Here is a 21,858-nt window from a genome sequence, read left to right as displayed (position 1 = left end):
TGGCTGTGGAGTTGTCTTTGGGCAGGATGAATGAGATGGGCGCGATCCGGTCCCATTCCGTGTCCATGGTCTGTAGTAGCGTGTTGTTGCGGAGTATAGCTGGAATATTTACGTTTATTATTATTAATAACACCCATGAGTTTCAATTAAAAAGTGTTGAATGACATGGATTCCCAACTGAAAAACATAACATAATTTTTAACCTTTAAAAGGAGAATGCCCATTTTAGTATGAGAGTTGGGCTACGCTTGCGTCTGTACAAAACCTTCACATAACTATAGGGAATATATCCTAATTTTTATACAAATGGAAAACAATTAGATATTCGATGGGAGTTTGGAGTAATCAGAATTTTTATAGCCCGGTTATTTTGAGGTTAAGTATGGACTGCAATATAGCGGCGATAGCCTAGTTGGGTGTAGAACGGACTGCCGAGACGAATGTCCGCAGGTTCAAATCCCAAGGGCACACACCTCTGACTTTTCTAAAAAAATCATGTGTGTATTCTTTGTGAATTTATCGTTCGCTTTAACGGTGAAGGAAAACATCGTGAGGAAACCTGCACAACTGAGAAGTTCTCTATAGGAATTTCGAAGGTGTGTGAAGTCTACCAATCCGCACTAGGCCAGCGTGGTGGACTAAGGTCTAATCCCTCTCAGTAGTAGAGGAGGCCCGTGCTCAGCAGTGGGCAAGTATATAATACAGGGCTGATATTATTATTATTATTATTATGGACTGCAATAATGTAAGGTACAAAGTACCTACGTGCCTGATTAAGTTCAATATTGCAGTACCTACTTGTTATTGCTATAAGCGATTAGTGGACGGTCTTTTCACCTAGCTTTAATTGCCCCCATAAGAAACTGATAGGTACTAACATATTTGATAAAACGAAACTCCAATAAAACTTCTAACATAGTATGGCGGAATATTATTTTTTTCACGGAGCATACATATTTTACCTGACCTTTTGTGTATATGTTTTTCTGACTTACGACTTATTCTATTACATGGATTAGCTAATCTTTATTTCCACCTACCATTATCTTACTCCAATATGGCGTCAACACATATTGTAGAATAGATTCAGCTTAGTTTTTATGACCGGCCATATGCCTGACGCCAACCCTATTTGGAGGATTCCGATCCCAGGCAACTCATCAGGAACTCACTTCACATCCTGATTAGGCTAATAGTTAATTATCATAGGAAAGAAAAATAAAACCAGAAATACGAAATCCGATGCATATTTTTATATAGATGTATATTTTTAATAGAAGTATATATTCTTGGCATCCTAAATTAAAAACAAGAATTTGATGTAGCTGCAGCACATTTATGTATACTCCTGAAGGGAGTGAATGACTTCTTGCAGCGCTGGTCGGGTCATGTCATGTTGTTGTCTGTGATCCTCTCTATTAGCTGATTTCCAGCAGGCAGCATAAACTCATTCCAGTCTTGAAACCTAAAATATAATGTAGAAGTTGAGTAAACATGTTCAGATTATTATTATTGTTAAACTGTTTTCTTTAACTTTGGCAAAATATTTCCCACATTGTGGGTATGTTAATAATAATCTACATAACTTACAAACTAGACAGCTCGTCCAAGAAATATACTTGTCGTTGCTGTGGCGCCGCAAAGGTGCAGTCAATACACCGCCGGGATATGCCGTCTCGATTAACTGTCCTGGGTCTAGGCTTTAGACGACATTGTGTTTCTTACTAAAGCCTTCCGTCTCAAAGTTCCAAACGCACACTATACACGTTGTTTTTTAACAGAGGATTTTTCGACTCAACATTAAAATACATAAGAAAAACACTCCGATGTTGAGTAAGATAAAATATATTAAAATATTTTAATGATTTAACATTCAAACAAACCTGAAGTGTCAAAATGTCATTAATTTCAGTTGCCAGTGTAATAAAAATCTGTACCCATATATTCATTAATTAAAAATTAAAGTCCAGACATGTTTTAGCTAACCATTGTATTTCTGTCAATGCAAATACAAGCCACTATTTGTTTGTTTTTGGAACAATTAATATTTTCTCTTTTTTACTAGCTATTTGGAATTTGGTCATAATTATTAAGCAAAATATATTATTTGGTAACAATATATTTGAGATGAATAATATATTTAATACATATATTATAGATTCAAGTACGGGCATATTTATTGTACCTAATATTTACTTTTTTATTCCATTTAAAAAGGAATTTCTTATGAATTGGTATCAATTCGCCATAATGGCAGTAAATTATCTGGTGTTTCATTTGCAACAATTAAACAACTTTTTTTTCATATCTTTTAAACCCCCATTCGCTTATGACTGAAATAAATACAAATGAAGTAATAATTCAAATGATGATTTTTCGTGGATATTTGGTTAAGACGCATGACTGACGCAAAGATAGCCTGGTTTTGGGCATTGTCCATTGTTTTGTTTTCTTATAATAAATGATAAGTTTTCTTATAATAAAATTTTAAAACATATAATGAAAAACTGAAAATTCTGTTTAAATTGCCCCTCTTAACTATCAAATTACCCTCCTGAGCAGCGTGGGCCCCACTTTGGGAAATACTGATCTATACCAATATACGACACGGATATACTTACTGAACGCCTTCCAAAAGAACTCATCCTTAGTCATGCTGATGATATAAGGAACCGCGTGCATCTTCCCCTGCCTGATGGCCTCCATGGGTTCGAGCGGCAGAAACCGCTCCTGGCCGAAGTCTGGCTCTACGACGGGCCGCCACAGACTCAGAGGGTCATAGCCAAAGTCCTGTTAACCGTAGTGAAAAAATTATATACGTACAGCAGAGTGGCATCACTTTCACAGCTTAGACGCAGATCGTCTATCAAATGCTGTTATATGTTTGCTCTTTTCAGCATCATCATTCTGTCCTTATCGCACACGCTTTGCTATAGGGGGGAGTGGACAATTAACATTTACAACTCCTCCCTATCTTTCTATTTCATTCATTTCGTTGCGGGATAATGTCATATTAGTGTTCCCTGAGACTCGCCGAGCTTCACGGTGTCATGCGTGCCACTGCTGATGGCTTACAGGAGTTGTAGTGGTGGGTGTGAGGGCGGGAAAGTCTCATAAATATCGCACTCTGACTACGACATGGTGTGGACACTAAAAATTATTACGAGTGTTGCAGATACGATTACGTTCATAACTCTATAAGATCTAATCGTGGTTAATGCGCACCAAAATAATAACCTGGGAAAGAACCCATGGCATTTCAGAATCAAATTTCCCACTTTACTCACAAAAAATCCTAATAAAGAGCCAGCGAGTTCTTTCCAAGTCTTGGTCTTTAGGCAGTTGTAAAGCTGTTGTTTGTCGTCGGTGGGGCAGTTGGACACCTTGGCCTGCTTGATGGCCAAGTCCATCCTGTCTGGAGGACTTGGCACTTTGGCCAAAGGAGAACCACTCAGTGAAATCCCTCGGTGGAATAGACCTATGAATATAAATTTTCATTACTGCAAACAAACGCTGTTTTTGTTATAACTGTCGCAAACCCAACTCCAAGTAGGCGGAGCCGCGCGTAATAAACTATGTAGAATACCTTTAGACATGGGCGATATCATATGCAGCAAGACGCTCAAGGAACCAGCGCTGCAGCCGGCAATGGTGACGAGGTTGGGATCGCCCCCGAACGCCGCGATGTTCCTCTGGACCCACCGCAACGCTACTACTTGGTCCTTATACCCGTTGTTACCTGGAGCATACACCGTTCCCATCGCGAGGAAACCTATAAAAAATTAAACAAGAGTTGTGTGTAGTAGCGTATATTGGATGAACCGAGAAGTCCGCGAGGTTATGAACTATGACTTCTAAAGGAATGAAAGGGATATATTGAAAATAGATCTCAAATAAAGCAATATAAACTTAATGAACGGAAGAATAAATGCTCCACCCATTCTTAACAAAAATGGTGACTTCTATGAAGTTGCATTACCTTAATGTCGATCTAAACCTTTTAAAAAATGATAAAAAGTAGTACCTAAAGAACCAATCCTGTAGTTAATAGTGACGAGCACCACATCCTTGTCCAGAAGGTAGTGGGGGCCGGCCAGGTCGCTGCGCCCCGACATAGAGTAGAACCCGCCAGGGTGAATGAAGAATATCACCGGGAGGGAAGCGGAACTGAAAAAATATTACAATTATATATTATAAAGCGGCGATAGCCTAATTGGGTGTGGAACGGACTGCCGAGACGAATGTCCGCAGGTTCAATCCCAAGGGCACACACCTCTGACTTTTCTAAAAAAAAAAACATGTGAGTATTCTTTGTGAATCTATCGTTCGCTTTAACGGTGAAGGAAAACATCGTGAGGAAACCTGCACAACTGAGAAGTTGTCTATAGAAATTTCGAAGGTGTGTGAAGTCTACCAATCCGCAATCTAGGCCAGCGTGGTGGACCAAGGCCTAATCCCTCTCAGTAGTAGAGGAGGCCCGTGCTCAGCAGTGGGCAAATATATAATACAGGGCTGATATTATTATAAACCTGGCTGCCTAATTATATATCCTACCACCATCTCTAGTATACAAACTACGTGGGTTATAGGGTAGTGCAATATTACGCGCTCTTAATAAAATAATGACGTATTCCAAAATGGTCATTTGTGGGAATCGTAAAAAAACAAAATTCTGTTTGCGACTTTTTTTTCAAGTTGCTATAAAATTGAACTTATTAAGAGCGTTTACGCATCCGCGCGCCGTATGTCTCAAAAACAGCACTTTTCGAAGGAGATAATATCCATCAAAACATTATTTTAAAAACATATGAATTAGTAATTATTATAGAAAATTTTGTTGTCTAAAAAGTTAGTAGAGAAAATTTTTAGATTTATTGAGTATTTGTAAATTGTTTAATGATTACTGAACAGAGGTTTTCAAATTTGCGCTTCGAATGTCTATTTCGAAGCTCAAAATATCTTAAACCACTAAGGAACATAACAATATGTTATTTTTATCTAACTAAAAAGATCCTGAAGAAAAAGTTAGTAGAGAAAAAATATCTTTTTATGTTTAATTCATGACAAATAAAAATTCAAAGAATTCGAAAATTTCAGAAATGTTGGTCATTTAAATGATTTTTTTTTATCACTATATCTTACTTAATTGAATATAATATTAGATTATTATAATAGAAGAACATCTCCTTAAAACATACAATTTAAAAATTCTACAAAATTAGTTCTGTTATTTTTCTATAAATATTTTAAATACCACTATAAAACGCAACGCGCAAATCGTTTCAAATTAGTCCGCCTTGAGGCTTTCTAGAGAGAGGACGTATCGCTCGTCGCTCCGGCGAGACTCCAGTTGGACTTTGCTGTGCGTAGAAAAAATAGTCACGTGTATACAGTGATTGCCACATCTTAGTACTTTAGTAAGTAAAATATTTTTTCTTTAATGATTGACAATAATTTTAGTAGTTACTATAAATTATTATTATATTATTATGTTTCAGACACAATGGGAAGTAAAGCTATTTCTAGGCAAGAAAAGGAAACGTAACAACGCTGAAACTTCGGCTAAAGCAAAAGCTAAAAGATTGATGTACTAATGTTATAACATGCGTCTGTAGTTATGGTTGTTGCTTTTTACTCATTAAACACTTGAGCATAGTTACTCGAAGGAAAAAATGGAACCTTAAGCTAAAAACAATTAGCCCATTGAAATGTTACATGAGCTTTGTATTTTTAGAGGACCCAATTTTATTTTTAGAACATGTGTGGGGGGTCAATAGAAGCTTAATCTCAAGTTTGTAAGGTCGCCCCCTTGTCCCCTGGCCGCCATCATGGAAAAAGGGGTGAAAACACTTTTTTCGCGATATCTCGGAAACTATGCGTCTTACATAAATTTTGTAAAATCATAATTTGTAGCAAATTGTTTTGCCTACAAATATGTTTATATAACTTTTTGCCCTAAATAAAAAATTAAAGAAGTTATAAGCAAAAATGTGAGAAAATGTTTATAAAAGTTTTCTTTTTTGCTCTATAACTTTTTTTTTTACATTTTACAAAAAATTACCTAAAACTAACTTGTAAATGATCTTTTGAGGAAAATTGTTCCCTATAATTTTTTTTTAGTTCATTCATTTAAAACGCTGTTACAGCGCTCCAAAGTTTACCGGGTTCGTCAATGCTCATGAGAATCCGGTCGAAACAAAATGTTTAACTTATTTTTGATTTTTTTTTATTGTAAATGTATTATTACAATTTTTTTGTTAAATTCGTACAACTTTACTTATTTATTCCTAACTCTTTTCTTTGCCATAGAACTTACCAAATTTAACTTATCGAATGTTATGCAGGTAGAAAAGGTATGAGTTACCATTTGGGGATAAAGGAGAAAAAACATATTTGCAGGCAAAACAATTTGCTACAAATTATGGCTTTACAAAATTTTTGTAAGACGTATAGTTTCCGAGATATCGCGAAAAAAGTGTTTTCACCCCTTTTTACAAGATGGCGGCCGGGGACAAGGGTGGCGACCCCACAAACTTGAGGTTAAGCTTCTATTGACCCCCCACACATGGCTCAAAAATAAAATTGCGTCCTCCAAGAAATGCAATATTCGGTCCTTAAATTGTAACATTTCAATGGACTAAACGCACATTTCAAAACTCGTTTTACGCCCGCGGCGTGCGCGGTTGTATGCGGTACCCGCTGTATTGGCGGCCAACTAGTAGAATCATGCGGGCCACGGTAGCACCAGCGCGCTCTGTGGTTAGTAGGTGGGCGCCTGCAGTAGTCGGGAGGGGGAGGGGTGGTTACAGAAATCTGACGCCATTTTCCTCCATCGTGATCGTTTCTGATATGTGTCCATGGCGTTCTGGAACTCAACTGACCGTTAACTGTCCATCTTGTAACCGCCCGCCTTGCGATAATCGCTCGCCAAGTTTGCAGGACATAATCGGAACCGCAGTGGTTAGAAATCGCACAGATCTCCGGTCGTCATGAGTTTGGAAATAAAACAGCCGTTTCTCAACCACGGCGGGCGCGAGTAAAACCGCTTCGTGAGTTCTTAGCCTTATAGAATCACTTTGCTGTCCCGTCGTCAAAACGTTTACAACTCGCCAAATACCCATTGCGCGAGTCCCACTCGCACTTGGCTGATTTTTGCATAATGCATAGGTACGCTTACTTTCAAATAACAAGGTTTTGTGTTCACTGATGCGCACTGTTAAGAAAATTCAAGTGACGAGAGACGGAATCCTATATCTTTCTCCTCTTTGAACCTTAGAAATAAGGGATTTGGTAATTTATGTGGCTAGTGAATAAAACTACTAGTAGTAGTTAGTATACCTATCTTCTTAACTATTTGGGCTAGTTTAGGTTTACACGCTCACATCAATTTTACATATAATTTTATCCTGACGTTTAACCCTGTGCAGGTTTCGGCGTCATTATACTTGTATAAATTAAACGCGTCTAGATCCATATGCAGTTTTACTTAAGTATGTAGTGTTTGCGTAAACTTCGATAACAATAATAGTATATTCTATATTTTTTTTAATTTTTAGGTACTCGTGCCTGATATTACACTCAAAATAAATAAGGTTATTAAAAGCCGCAAAATTATAGATTTTCAATATTTTTGGATCAAATTAAAACACTCAATAACCACAACAGAGCAACAGGTTGTAGTATCGAACATTTACAACTATTGAAAGAGAATGTTTGCTTGCAGTCAACATTTTTAATGAAGTGTAATATGTGCAATATGGAATTTAAGCTATTTAAGCGCTAAGAGATATACTGATAGTATGGACGTATATCGTGGAACTGTGAATGGAGCTATGATGACTGAAGTTGGTAGATCAAATTTAAACGAACAGATAGCTTCCATAGATTTACCAATATTAACGCAAAATGTTTACATGAAATGTTACGACGAGTTAGCTAAATGATTGAAATTAGCTGCAGAGGACAGGATGCAAGAGGCCGCTAGGGAAGAAACTGATAAAGATGTTGCCTGTGGCGATGTAAAAGACGGTATTCCCATACTTACAGTCAAAGCTGACTGCTGTTGGTCAAACACAAAGTACAGAACCAACTATTTTGCTTCGTCGTGTGTCGCAAATATTATGCAAAACTATGGATATAAAACTGGTAAATTGTTATACATGGATGTACAATCGATCGATTGATGATCGATGTCACTGAGAAGCAATACCTATTAAAAAAACTATCCAAAAAATATAACCAACTCCCGAAAAAGAAGTCTTTTATTTCTCACTTTTTAGTTATACACCTAAAAAATGACATCACATTACATACACCTTCTGAGTCAAAATATAAATTCCAATATGTAATTTCTAATGACTTAATTTAAACTTTCAATACGCTAAATATTAAAAACTGCAGATCTATGGAGTAATTATGTGGTCCATTATAAACATCGTAGCACAGTAATTTTCCTGATTTATTGTCTGATTACGGAGTAATTTTCCTGATTTATTGTCTGATTTTTAAGCATTTGCATTTAAAAGTGAAAATAACAATTTGTAAAATTGCCGTTAAAATTTGTTAAAAATGTTTATTTTTTTATAATTACAAAATGATATATATAAACTATTTCATGATGAATTCTTATATATTTAATAATAGAATTCTTCATTTATCATAAATTCATAAATCATAAGTTACATTCCAATTAGATAATTAAAGCGAAAAGATCAAAATTGGTTGGTCTGACTATAAAGATAGCCGACGCGCTAACTCTACGCACACAGCTACGCAACGGCTCTGTGTGAGTGAATTTTGCGAAGAATTACCTATAGTTGACTTCACGCGCGGCACGTAAACGCTCTTAAGATAGGTACAAAATGAAACCTATAGCACGAAAAACAAAGAAAGAAAAATAAGGTTGCAAACAGAATTTAGTTTTTTGATGATTCCCACAAATTAACAATTTTGGAATAGGTAATTATTCTAATTAGAGTGCGAGGTATTTTTGCTTCTAACTAATATTCATGCACATAAAGCCATGACGTTTTGGAATCATAGTATGGCGTTGTATTGCAAGGTAGGACTACCGTTTAGGGACTCAATTCCGAAACTAGGGCAAAGTAATATTAAGTTTTTCTTCTCAGTATCAGACCGGAGTCTGGACTGTGTACCTGAGATGATCATGATCGCATCATATTCGGACGGAATACACACGGCGGAAAGTAGGTACACTATTATAGTTTCTGCCTATCCCTTTGGAGATAAAAGACGTGACGTGTATTTTTATATAAATATTGAATTTTACGGTAAATCTGCGCTGGACTAAAGAAAAACATCGTGAGAAAAACTCGATACCAAAAACTCTTCATAAGAATTTCGAAAGTACGTAACACCTCCCGCCCTAGGTCAGCGTGGTGGACTTAAATCAAACCCTTCCTGTAGATGAGCCCCGCGCTTAGCATTGAGCAGTAGACAATACAGAGATGTTATTATAATGATTCTACCTGTTGTTGGAGGGAGTGTAGACGTTGATGGTGAGGCAGTCTTCGCTGACCGGGTACCCTTCCCTGGTGGGCTGTGGGCACGCCGGGCCGTCGGCACTCGCGTCCACTGTACCCTCATATTGTAGCACTGGCTTTGGAGGCTGCAATGCGAAAGTAATTGATGTATTGATTGCTAAAACTTGGGATTCTGTTCTACATTTAATTAAATCGGAACCCAAAAAGCCCGCTGCCTTCAAAACAATGTGAGCTCATGCTGCGTAGATCGGACTGTTAACTACTAAAAACATTAAAAATTTATATAATTGTAAAGTGTAGGTAGACATTGTAACTTTGCCTTTGCAGATGATCAACACTTCAGTCCGCCCCGTGACCATGAAGGCTGCAGTCTTCGAAACGTCGGGAGAAAATAAAAATACAAAGAACCGCGATAAAATCCGTAAATAGTTTTATTTAAATGTCTAACATCCGCGTAAATATAAGAAATCTTTATCATAACAACCATTCACGTGGTATTCTTATAATATGAAAAATAATTATAATAAATTGAAAACTGCAATTATATAAATATAAAAAGCCTTATTATTCCTTGCATTATTACAGGATTATCTTATTACTAATAGGTGTGTTATTTTGTTAGTTAAACTTAAATTGATGGTTAGTTTTGTTAGGTTTCTTTTATGCAAGGACTCCCTTATTGGATAAAGGCCTCCTCCAAAGATGCCCATCTTTCTCGGTCTTGAGCTATTTGCACCCAATTTGGGCCGGCAATCTTTTGATTTCGTCTTCCCATCGTGTCAGAGGTCTCCCTCTGCCTCTTTTGCCTAGTGGACCTTTCCAAAGCGTTGTCTTTACGGTCCATCTCTGATCAGTAAGTCTCGCTATGTGGCCCGCCCATTTCCATTTGAGTTTTTGTGCATAGCTCAAAGCATTTGTTGCTTTTGTTATTGATCTTATCTTCGTGTGTCTTATTTTTTCTATTTTCTTTATCTTGAGCATGCTACGTTCGAGTCCTCGCTGGCAGATATTAATTTTATGTTTCGCTTTGGCTGTAAATTTCCATGTCTGGCATCCGTACGTTAAAGTCGGTAGAAGGCTAGAATTCATTAATCTGGTTTTTAAATATATTGGCATGTTACTTTAAAAATTTCCTTTAAACTCCAGAATTTGTTCCATGTCTGCTGGATCCTTCTTGTTATTTCCATGTCGTTGTTTTTCCTGTCGAAACTAATTGTCTTTCCCAAGTAGATGTATTTATCAGTGTATTCCAGTGGATTACCGTTAGTTCTTATTGGTACTGTACAACTATTTGTCATTATCTTTGTCTTAGTGAGGTTGATTTCCAGTCCTACCTTCGCACTAGCTAGTTGTAAGGATTTTATCATGTGCTGCAGTTGTGAGCTTGTCTCAGATAGTACCACTATGTCATCGGCGAACCTCAGATGACTTAAAAAAACGCCTTGTATGTAGAGTCCTAGTCCTGTCCATTCTACCTTGTTTATGACGTTTTCAAGAATGGCTATAAATATTTTTGGCGATAGTGGGTCGCCCTGTCTTACACCTCTCTCTATGGGGAAACTTTTGCCCAAGGTTTCTAACTTTATTTTGCCTTTGTTATTACTATATATACTTCTAATGACCCTTATATATTTTTCGTTAACTCTTTGTTCTTTCAAGCTTTCCCATATGCTTGCGTGTGTAACCGTGTCGAAGGCTTTTTGGTAATCAATGAATGCCAGATATAGGGGCCTCTGCTGTTCTTGATATTTCTCTATAATTAACTCAATAGTATGTATATGGTCGATTGTTGAGAACCCCTTCCTAAAACCTGCTTGTTCTATAGGTTGTTTAGCTTCTATTGTAGGACTGATTCTTGTATTTATAATAATGGAAAACAACTTGTATAGACTTGGTAGTAAACTTATCGGCCTGTAGTTCCCTATATCCTTTGGGTCGCCCTTCTTATATATAAGAATAATATTAGATTCAGACCATTGTGTTGGTGTTTCGGCTTTTTGTAATATCATATTAAATAGCTTAACTAATGGTTTGGTCAAAATGTCATGTGCTGCTTTCAATGCTTCGTTTGTTATGTAGTCCGATCCAGGAGATTTCTCTAGTTTTAACCTTTTTATTGCTTCTTTAATTTCAGTTCCATCTATTTTTTGTATGGTCTCATCAATATCTTGTCTTACTCTATTGATTTGTATTCTGGTTGTTTGAATTTTGTCGCTATATAATCTTTTATAAAAGTCGGTTGCTGCTGTAATGATATCAGTTCGTTTGTTCAGGTCCTTGTCTGATTTATCCTTCTTATCACTTAATCCTTCTATCCAAGTTTTGCTTGTTCTGATTTGCTTGTAGGCCTTTTTTGTACTTCCGGTGAAATGTAAATGTTTTTCTATGATGTTTTGTCGATATTTTGCATAATCGTATTTTATATATTTATTAACTAGTTTGTAAAGTGCTGCGAGTTCATTTTTCATAGATCGTGATTTGTTTTTTGTTTTTTGTAGTTCTTTTCTTCTTTGTAATAGATTTATTGTAGGTGACGATAATATTTTGTGGCGTTTGTATTCTTCTTTCCTTTCTCGAGCTAGTTTCAAGCTGTTGGCGATAGCGATTGTTATTTTGTCATAATAAGTTTGTACTGTGGTGTTATCGTTGTAGACGAACGGATCCGATAGCATTGATGATAAGTTTTCCTTGTAGTTCGATATTTCTTTTTCACTCTTTAATTGGCTTATTTGTTTATTTGTGAATTTGATTCTGCTAATTTTATGTCCGGTTAGTTTTACTGTTGCTCTGATGAGCCTATGGTCCGACGGATAATTAAGATTCATAGTACCAATGTTTTGAAATATTTTTGGTTGGTTGGACAGTATATAGTCAATCTCGTTTTTGTATTCGCCGTTTGGAGATCTCCACGTCCATCTTTTGTTTTGCTTCTTCTTAAAACATGTATTAATTATTGTTAGTTTGTTTTCGAGTGCAAAGTCCACAAGCCTTTGTCCTCGGTCGTTTCTTTTGCCGTAACCATATTGCTTCATAACCAGGTGTTCATCCTTCTCAGGGACTCCGATCTTCGCATTAAAGTCCCCCATTAGTATTATGTACTTATGTGCAGTTTTCAGTGCTTCGTCGACTGTTTTGTAGAATTCGTCTATTTCGTATTCACTTGCTGCTTCTGTTGGCGCGTATACTTGTATGATGGTAACCGTATAGCCCTGGATATTCATGTTTAATACTGCGACTCGTTCTGTCATTCCTATAAAGCTTTCTACATTGTTTTTATGCGACTTGTTTATTATAAAGCCGACCCCATATTTGCCTGGTGTGTGGCCTACGTAGCATAAAATAAAATTTTCGTGTTCTTCTATTTTCGTGCCAAGCCGTCTCGTTTCCGAAATTCCTATTACGTCATATTTAACTTTATTTAACGATTCCTCTAGTTCTAGTAACCGCTCGTAAGAGGATAAGGTCCTAACATTGTATGTTGCTATCTGTATTCGATGGGTTTTTTTAATATTTTTGCTCCATGCTACGGTTTCTTTAGGAGGGTTTTGGTCATACTCTTCCACGGTGACCAGCCGGGTTGGAAGGTTTTGGTTTTTATTGTTGCTTGTTTATTTGTTGAATCTGTGTTGGAGGAGGGACTTGGTTGCTATGTTTTCTTTTGTTGATTACCGTTTGTGTTCGTTGAATTTTTATTGACTACATAGTTTAGTATGCCTGGTTTAATGACTCCTTCTGTGATACTACTTGATCTTTTCACCGTAACATCTGGTTTTTGTATTTTATTCTTTTATTTGTTTGTGTGTTTCTCTCTAAATTTGGTACTGCAACATTTTCTGGTGAGATAAGTAATTTTCGCTTATTGATATTTTTGGATAATACAATCAATTTGTCATATTTTATTACGGCCGTGTTGCCCTTCTCTCTTTCCAGTTGCAGCTGTTCTTGCAGTTCTTTCCTCTTCTCTAATACGTATTTTGGGTAATCTTCTTTTACATAGCATTGGGTATCTTTCAGCGCCCCTTTTTGTTTCAGAATTTTTAATTTTATGCCTAGAGTTGAGAAAGTTACTACTATTGGGCGTGGTCTCTCTCCTTTTTTCCCTACTCTTTTGACTTCTTGTATGTCGCTGTATGATAGTTGGATAGAAAAATACTGCTCAATCCAGTTAATAATGTTTTTTTCCAAATTATCATATGATATTTCAGACTCCTCAATACCGAAAAATACCATGTTTGTTTTCCTTGCCTGTTTTTCCAAGAAGTAGATCCTTCTTTCCTGATTTTCAACAGTTTCTTTCAACTTTTCGTGTTTCTCTTCCCAGACTAAAAATTTTTCTTCGAACATTCTGCTCATATTGTGTGTGACTCGTTCTGTAACATTTTTTCCAGTTTCTCGAATTTCTAATCTTTGCTCGTCTAATTCCTTTTTTATTGCTTGAAGTGCACTCAGAACCTCATCCATAATTTTACGGTTCGTTGGTTTTGGTACAAGTAGTGTCCTCTAGCGGTGTTTCTTAGGATTACTTAATCTCTTCCTATTTAATATTGATTTTTAATTGCTAACAGCGCCACCTAGTATCGAGTACCTTTAGCAGTGCATGGGTCACAGTATGGATTAGTTGTAATAGAGATCAAGGAGTTTTGCTACTCGTCAATAGATTGCGCTAATTTATGTACAAAATATGACTGAATCTTTCAATGCTTTAATTTTGTAGTTTTACGCTTAATATCCTCTTATGACTTAAACTGCAATTAGGCTCGCATAATTAAAATATTGTGTACAAACATTTGAAATTCACAAAAGTGACGATGAGTTCAATGCGTAAAATCTGCCTTTCTTTATTTCATTTACATAATAATACTGGAGGTGTGACTCGTTGTCCTCGAACTTTACGATATATTAAAAAGTATTATTTTTATTATAAATACTTCTATTGGGAAATAATGTCTAATGTTCCAAGAGATCAGCGCTAAAAGCTGCAACTTCTTTCTGTTATTGTGATATTAGATCACATTAGTTATAGTGTGGACAATAGCCGCTGTTTCTGATGCGTTAGGGTCTCGTTCCACTTTGGCTTACTTTAATAAACTGCTCTAAGTCGTTAGTTTCTAAGTTTTTAACTAAGTAGTAATATTCTAGTTCATACTGCTTGCATTACGAATTGAAAAAATCATGAGATCTAAAATATTGCTGAAATTGACTCTTCTGCCTAATCCTGTGCGTGAAAAAGTTGTGATGATGTACCTGGAATCTCAGCTCTCCCACAGGCGGCTCCGCGTACCTGATCCCCCGATACGCCTGGAACTGTCTGCCGCGCCTGGAGCTCATCCAGGACCCTCGGAAAGTGCCCGAAGGAGCACAGGTCACGGGCCCTGGCGCGCTCGCTGGAAATCAATCACGTCCTGTATATAACGTAGGCTATTTTTAAATCCAGAAAAATACACTAAAGAACTTTCACACTAATTTTTAAACACGTAAAACAAACCACTTTTTAATCCTTCACTCAACACAGGTATAATACCCACCTGTCACATTTTCGCTATAACCAACTACAGAGCAAACATACAACAACAATATTCCGCGGTACATTTTCCTCCTACTCGTATTCAACTAACCTGTTTGACATCAGAGCGTGTATTTATAAGTGTCTGTGTGTGATGGGTTATTCTGCATTCGATACATAAAGAAGTAAAGTTATATGTTTGAAACTAAAATGCAATTTTATTATTGCCGAGTCGCGGGTTTCTCGGAACGTGTTACCGTTTGCAACGTCTGTTCGGGACGTCCGGGCTTACTTTTAAAATATCCTGGTATTATAGAAAGTAGTGAGATAGGTGGCAAATACATTGCTATGTTGTTATATGTGCACTAAATTAATAATATTATAAAAGAATGGACAATTGATGACAAAAAATAAAGCCCGGAGTTTCTTTCTGCCTTTCTTCTTCGCGTAGTCATCGCTTAGGTAGTTAGTGAAAGGCTGGTAGGTTAGCTAGGTTAGGGCTTTTATTGTCATCACCGGTGAGGACGCAACGCGTTCCTCCCTTATTGCTTATTTAAAAATACATATATACATAATTTCATTTTTCTTCCCTGCCAGCCCGAGCTGGCTTCTTTGTTTACTAAGTATATTTTTCATTTATTTTATTTTCAATATAAATTGTCTTTGTTTATATAAGCTAATTTAATTAAGTAATAATTAAATATTCTCATGTACCTTGACTTATCATAAGTGCAACTATGTTCGTCTACGTAATGAATAAAGCATTTTTATTTTATTTAAAAAGTTTGTTTATAATGTGCCGGTTTGGCTTCAATGTATCGCAAACTTACCGTACTCCCAATAGTTTTAAAAATAGAATGTTTAATCAACGACTTATTGAGGTTGCAGCATTGACGTATGTATGTTCGGTAGACATTAACGTCCATATAAACTATTTGTTCAAAATCTGAACATAAAATGGCAACGGAAGCGTCACTGCTATAACCTATTTATTCACTCGAACAACAAATAAGTTTACTTATTTCACTAATATTTTTTATTCAAATCCAGGTTTGCACTTAGACTCGAGTTTTTATATCATGAACGCCACTCCGTACACAACCACAAGCTGTCTATATTGACCATACTAAAGTCAGTTTGAATGGATTGCAGTTCAATTCAGTTGAACACAGTGAATGTTCGAAACGCCAAAACCAGCCAGGTACATATATATCAATGGATTGCAGTAAATAAATATTATTTTTAGTCATCAAGCAAGATGATACGCGATGAATAAAACAATGTTTAATTTAAATTAGCCGTCGCCGCGTAAAGTTGTTTAATGACCTTATAAATAATAAAACGAATGGCAATGCAGATTGCACAAAACTCGTTTTGATATCTTATTAAGCAATAAACTCAGTTAACTATGTTTTAAATGTAGTGGTATATTGTTCAAACGTAATCTCTGGAACAGCTGTGGAAATATGCAGGCGAAGTAAGAAACAAAACTAGTGCAGTACACCCGAGGTCTAACCGAAAACCTTTTGCACGGTGACGGATCGATTTTTTTGGATTATAAGTTACTTATTCTACCGATATATTGTAGTCCGAAACATTTAGTAAAAGAAGATTACAATGGTTTTGTTTTATGTTACATTTAGTATATTATTTTACATGTAACAGTAAAAATTTCGAAAAAGAATCCGTTCCATGAAATAGTCTAAGAAATGAGTCAGTAATACATACCAAATTTTTTTATGGCTGTGAATGACGAGACGAGCTTGCCGTTCGCCTGATGGTAAGTGACACGACCGCCCATAAACAGTAGAAACACCATCCAACACCTTGAAATACAAAATATTGTTTGGTATTCCCCTGCTCGCCATCCTGAGACGTGGTATGTTAAGTCTCATTATGTCCAGTATTTACACTGGCTACAAGTCCTTCAAACCGGAACACAACAATGACTGCACACTGTTGCTTGGCGGCAGAAATAGACATTGCGGTGGTGGCTCTACCCAGGCGGACTCTCACATATGAGAAGTCTACCACCAGTAAATATATTGCAATGTACAGAAGACAACGTGTAGTGAGAATATCGGCCCATATCTTTCTTACGCACGTATTTTAATTCCTGATGACGTCACGTGCGCGTATTACGTCTCTTTTCTCGCTTCTTGACACTTTTCTATTGATATTCAAAAGACTTATAACTTGTTGATTTTTATCCGATTTTGATCAATCTTGCTGTATTATATTTTATAAGAGGAAAATTTTTTATAAAAGGTTAAGAGCAAAAATGTTTCAAATACCCCATTCTGACATATTACGTATATATAAAAAACTTAAATTAAACTTATGTGTTAATTATTATGCATTGACGAAGTTGTCCATCATGTAGGTTTATCGCATTATAGGGGGCGCTGAGTTTCACAGGGCCTGATATCCTTGGGTCTACAATAATTATAAAGTCGAATATTTAATGTAAGTATTCGAGCTTTCAATGGCATTATGTCGTCGCTCTCGATTTTCCTTATTATGTTCAATAGATGACTATATAGTAACGTCTAGATTGGTTCGAAATAGTTACTCACCCAGTATATCGTGTGGGGGCAAAATAATTTTAATTAGTATGTTCAATAAGTCGTCAGCCACAACAAAACCTTATCAAGATCTAATAGACTTAATAGTAGGTGCAATGAAATTATCAAGCCTACAAAATAATATATGGACATATTTTCACAAAGATTTTATTTACCGCAGCCGTCCTTAAAGAAACAACAAATTGTAACTATGTATAACTTATTCGAGATAGTATTTACTATAGAGCATACTTATAAGTGGTTGTCACGTGAATTGCAACAACATAAATATAGTTATTTTATAATTTATACTGAATACTGATATCGTCACTTATATTATTATGTTGCCTATACAGACTTGGGGGTAGTCACCCACATTGTCTTGAGTACGTCCGCACTATGAGGAAAATGCGTGATGGGAATACCATGTCGGTTTTTTAAGATCGCTGCGGTCGGAAATTATCGTTGATTTATAAATTGCAGTGGAAACTTAACAAGGGTACACAAACAAGACTGTCTTGGTGACGTTTTTGTATTGTAGAGTGTCTTGACAAAGTCTTCGGTTCGGAATCCCGGGTCAGACCAAAATAAAAGTGACTAGATTTTTTCTATCTTTAAAATTACTTAGTCGTAGCTCGGAGTCAGGAAATTGGCGGAGTGATATCCTCGTCTTTCGGAAAGCACGTAAAGCCGTTAGTCCTGCGCCTGATCTCTCTCAAGTCTTTACCGGGTCTTATTGAACTATGAGAGTGAAGGAACAGAGATCCTTGTGTATTGCACACACTTATGCACTATAATATCTCCCGCGTTGCTGATCTCCGTTGAGATTGGCTGCCATGGCCGAATTCGGTTGGGAAGGGAAGAAAAGGATAGGATCTGTCATGCCAATATTTTATTTGTCTTCTATTAGCTTCAACAATTGTAGAAAGGCGTCTAGGCTACTACCTCTGATTCTAGAATTTGTTTCTCTTTCATGTAGGATGGAATGAGCATTTAGAAAATGAGTACGTATATCAGTTGCGTTACTCTCCACTCTTTTGGAGATACAAGCAGTTTCTCATCGATATATATGTAATACGTACTGGATTTGGCGTTCCGAACATTCAATGTGTTCAAATGTATTCCATTCAAACTGACTGTAATATGGTCAATATTGACAGCTTGTGGTTGTGTACGGAGTGGCGCTCATGAAATAAGAACTCGAGTGTAAGTGTAAACCTGGATTTGAATAATAAATATTAGTCAAATAGGTAAAATTATTTGTTGTTCAAGTGAATAAATAGCTTATAACAGGGACGTTTTGGTTGCTATTTTAGTTCAAATTTTGAACAAATAGTTTATATGGACGTTCGTGTCTATAGAATATACAATCAATGCAGTTTCTCGATCTGCGAGTCGGATTCAAGACTTCACAGTTCTCTACCCAAATTCACTGCATTAGTAAAATAAACGATTATAAAAACAACATTTCAGATTAAATTATTTATTTAATTACCACAATATTATCACACAATCATAATTTATAAAAAAGCTCGCGTTTAAAAACCTATTTAATATATGATGGGATAAAGTTCCTCCCATATTTTAAATCGGTCTTCAGACATGTTCTCCTGGATCGTCAGCTTGTCTCCAAAGTCCAAATACTTCCTCTGGTCAGGCTTCATGACCGGCCAGGATAATGAGCCCAGCTCGGGCGTGTCAGGTCGCGGGTTAGGGTCCCTGAAAATGAGAAGAAAGTTATTATATCTTTGTTTTGGCTCCATTTTTCTTTCTCCAGTTCTTCGCTTCTTTATACGACAAGAAACTTTGTTTTATAAAAAAGTCTTTGTAAATATTTCGATATTGATAAGTGCAGCAAAAGTAATTTCTTTTTTATATATCATATGTAATGTTACCTTCGTATGACTTTATCAAATACAATGTTGTTCGACTGGTTGTTTTTGTTCAGTGTAGAATGTAAACTATTTAAGAACGGGATGTGTAATTGCATATATCGTATCGAGCTGTATCATAAGACGATTTATCGTATCGTAGCGAGAAATCCTACCGTTTCCACTTACCCGTATCTGGCGAAGTTGTACCAGATGGCAGTCAGCTCGTCCACCTTGTGAGAGTGGGGGCTGGAGGGCTCAATCAGAGGGAATTGGTAGCTGAGAGAGAACACGTAGATCATGTCGTCGTGGTGAGCAGCACCTACAGACAAGTGAGATTTAAGCATGGAAACATAGCATGTACGGGGTAGGCAGATGTCTTAAACAACATATAAACGATGCGGCTTCCTTGATATTTATTTTTTGTCAGACTATAAAATGAAGTCATTATATACACATAAAAAATGTATTTGGCGAATTAGTGTACGTAAAACTAACAAGTGCTTAAAATGTATCTATATGTGTGTTAATAAAGATACAAAACGGTATAAGTATCTATGTTGCACTTTCTTTGTTTTGAGAAGGTGCATTTAAATCTTAACATCACCCAAAGGTAGACTTCTAGATAAAGCCTAAAGTAACAAAACCGTCTATTTGTATATAAAGTCACAGAGTATTTATAAAATTATTAATAACACATTTGAGCAGCTGTTATGTCTCATGTACTAAGAGCTCAGTTTCATATAACGTCTAGAATCACTATATATAATCTAATTGAGTATGAAGAACGGTTTTACCTAACGGTTTTCCAGTCTTCGGGTCCTGGTAGTGGCTGTTGTTGCCAATGTAGCTGAACTGGTAGTAGTACACAGGGTGCTTTGAATGGAGGCACATCAGGTTTGCCAATCTAAGTATAACAAAACAAAATTTAAAACAAAACTATTACTGCCATAGCAATTGACAATAAGCTTTATAATCTGATAATTAACTATCACCTAATCTATCATCTACTTCTGGATTAAAAAACCTATACCCATAGCGTTAATAGGCTTGGCTACTGTAGCCAGTAACCATATTTTTTTGTTTAGCTTAATCTCAAAAGCTAAAACTAGAAATATTTGTCCATGATTACGTTTGTAAATTCTGGAAGTAGCTGGATTATTGAGAATGTTTATATTTGTTTCCTAACTTCATCTCTAAACTTAGGTAAAATTCGCATATCCTTGTATGTTTTGAGCTACTTGCCTGTGCACCCCAAATCCAACAACAGAGTCTCCATACAGTGTCCTGAGGTTTTTAGCGCTGGCTTCATCGTTGACCAGCGGTTTGTTCTGGAGGTACTTCTCCTTTAATGTCTTCGCGACCGTCTGGATGTTTTCCTCTGGCAGTAGGAAAGAGAATGGAGCAGCTTGCTCGAATTGCGAGTTCATTCTGTCGGTCAGGGTTTGGTTCTGCAGGATGGCTGGAAAGATTTATATTTATTTTTTATAGATTGACGCCTTTTATCCTTGAAGGCTAAGCAGAGGTGCAACTAGTGCGTCCATTTTTAGTGTTCCGTCTCATGCTGTGACCGGGGAGCCATTTTATCACATTTAATCACATATCTATATTGAAATTTAGACAATATCCAAGTAAAAAATAAAATTACACCTATCTGCAAATACAGCAAAAGTACATTTTATAAATACATTTAAATAAGCTCACAGTACGCTTTCCAAAAGAACTCGTGCTTGGTCTGGCTGATGATGTAGGGGACAGTGTGCATCTTCCCTGGCGGCGCATGGCGGCGAACCTGACCGAAATCCTGCTCACCGCGCCCCACAGACCAATAGGGTCTCCGGCGCTGTCCTGGTTTTGAAAGATATAAAATTGATACCAAAAAACTGGTCGTGAATTTTGCTACGGATTTAATAGTTTCAGAGACGCTTTGAGCTTCATCGCTTGGTCTCTAAAGGAGCAGTGGGGGACAGCATAGTCCTTTGTTATACAATTACAGCAAACAGCCCCACTACACCTAATGGTAAGTGAAGTAGGATCTAGATAGACTATCGATGGCCAGAGCTGATTTTCCGTCGCTAGGCGACATGCCCGCCTGTTTGTAATCTAGTAAAATTAGGAGATTTCGAGGAAGGCATACGTATATTGTGCCGTGTATGGTGATTAACTCGCCTTAGAGCTTGTTGCTCTCGATATCATTTGGTATGCAATCCGCTTGTCTGACCAGAAGAGTCACGATCATAACGTTTTAATAAGTTCTAAATACTGCTAATATTGATTTATCGAATGGTTTTCTCATTCTATGATTTAATCATTTAATTTATCGCAGCGTAGGCCCCTCACGAGATGGACCGACGACCTGGTGAGGGTCGCCGGACTCCGATGCATGAGGGCGGCCCAGAACCGGTTCCTGTGGCGCT

At 36.7% G+C, this 21,858-nt stretch overlaps 2 protein-coding genes across 2 annotated transcripts in view; both read right to left on the bottom strand.

Moving 5' to 3' along the window:
* The window catches only part of LOC115446248 (venom carboxylesterase-6), a 32,911-nt gene extending 17,785 nt beyond the window's left edge, over positions 1 to 15,126 (bottom strand). Inside the window, exons 1-8 of the mRNA XM_037443202.1 lie at positions 15,029 to 15,126; positions 14,748 to 14,887; positions 9,489 to 9,628; positions 4,025 to 4,167; positions 3,587 to 3,772; positions 3,288 to 3,478; positions 2,622 to 2,790; positions 5 to 99 (exon numbers count right to left, since the gene is read on the bottom strand). Of these exons, the coding sequence (XP_037299099.1) occupies positions 5 to 99; positions 2,622 to 2,790; positions 3,288 to 3,478; positions 3,587 to 3,772; positions 4,025 to 4,167; positions 9,489 to 9,628; positions 14,748 to 14,887; positions 15,029 to 15,092 (1,128 nt within the window). The 5' untranslated portion in view covers positions 15,093 to 15,126. The remainder of the gene's footprint in view (positions 1 to 4; positions 100 to 2,621; positions 2,791 to 3,287; positions 3,479 to 3,586; positions 3,773 to 4,024; positions 4,168 to 9,488; positions 9,629 to 14,747; positions 14,888 to 15,028) is intronic.
* Positions 15,127 to 19,096: 3,970 nt separating this feature from the next.
* LOC119190960 (esterase E4-like) lies at positions 19,097 to 21,212 on the bottom strand. Its single transcript, XM_037444579.1, has 5 exons — positions 21,146 to 21,212; positions 20,687 to 20,903; positions 20,239 to 20,348; positions 19,631 to 19,763; positions 19,097 to 19,289 (listed from the first exon to the last, which is right to left on the bottom strand). Exons 1-5 carry the CDS (start codon positions 21,204 to 21,206, stop codon positions 19,121 to 19,123), a joined length of 690 nt encoding a protein of 229 aa, XP_037300476.1. The 5' UTR covers positions 21,207 to 21,212; the 3' UTR covers positions 19,097 to 19,120.
* Between the last annotated feature and the right edge of the window lie 646 nt (positions 21,213 to 21,858).

The sequence above is a fragment of the Manduca sexta genome, chromosome 5 (genome assembly GCF_014839805.1).
Source record: "Manduca sexta isolate Smith_Timp_Sample1 chromosome 5, JHU_Msex_v1.0, whole genome shotgun sequence".
Taxonomy (NCBI): domain Eukaryota; kingdom Metazoa; phylum Arthropoda; class Insecta; order Lepidoptera; family Sphingidae; genus Manduca; species Manduca sexta.
Note: the sequence above shows the minus strand (reverse complement) of the source record. Positions and strands in the feature narration are given on the sequence as shown.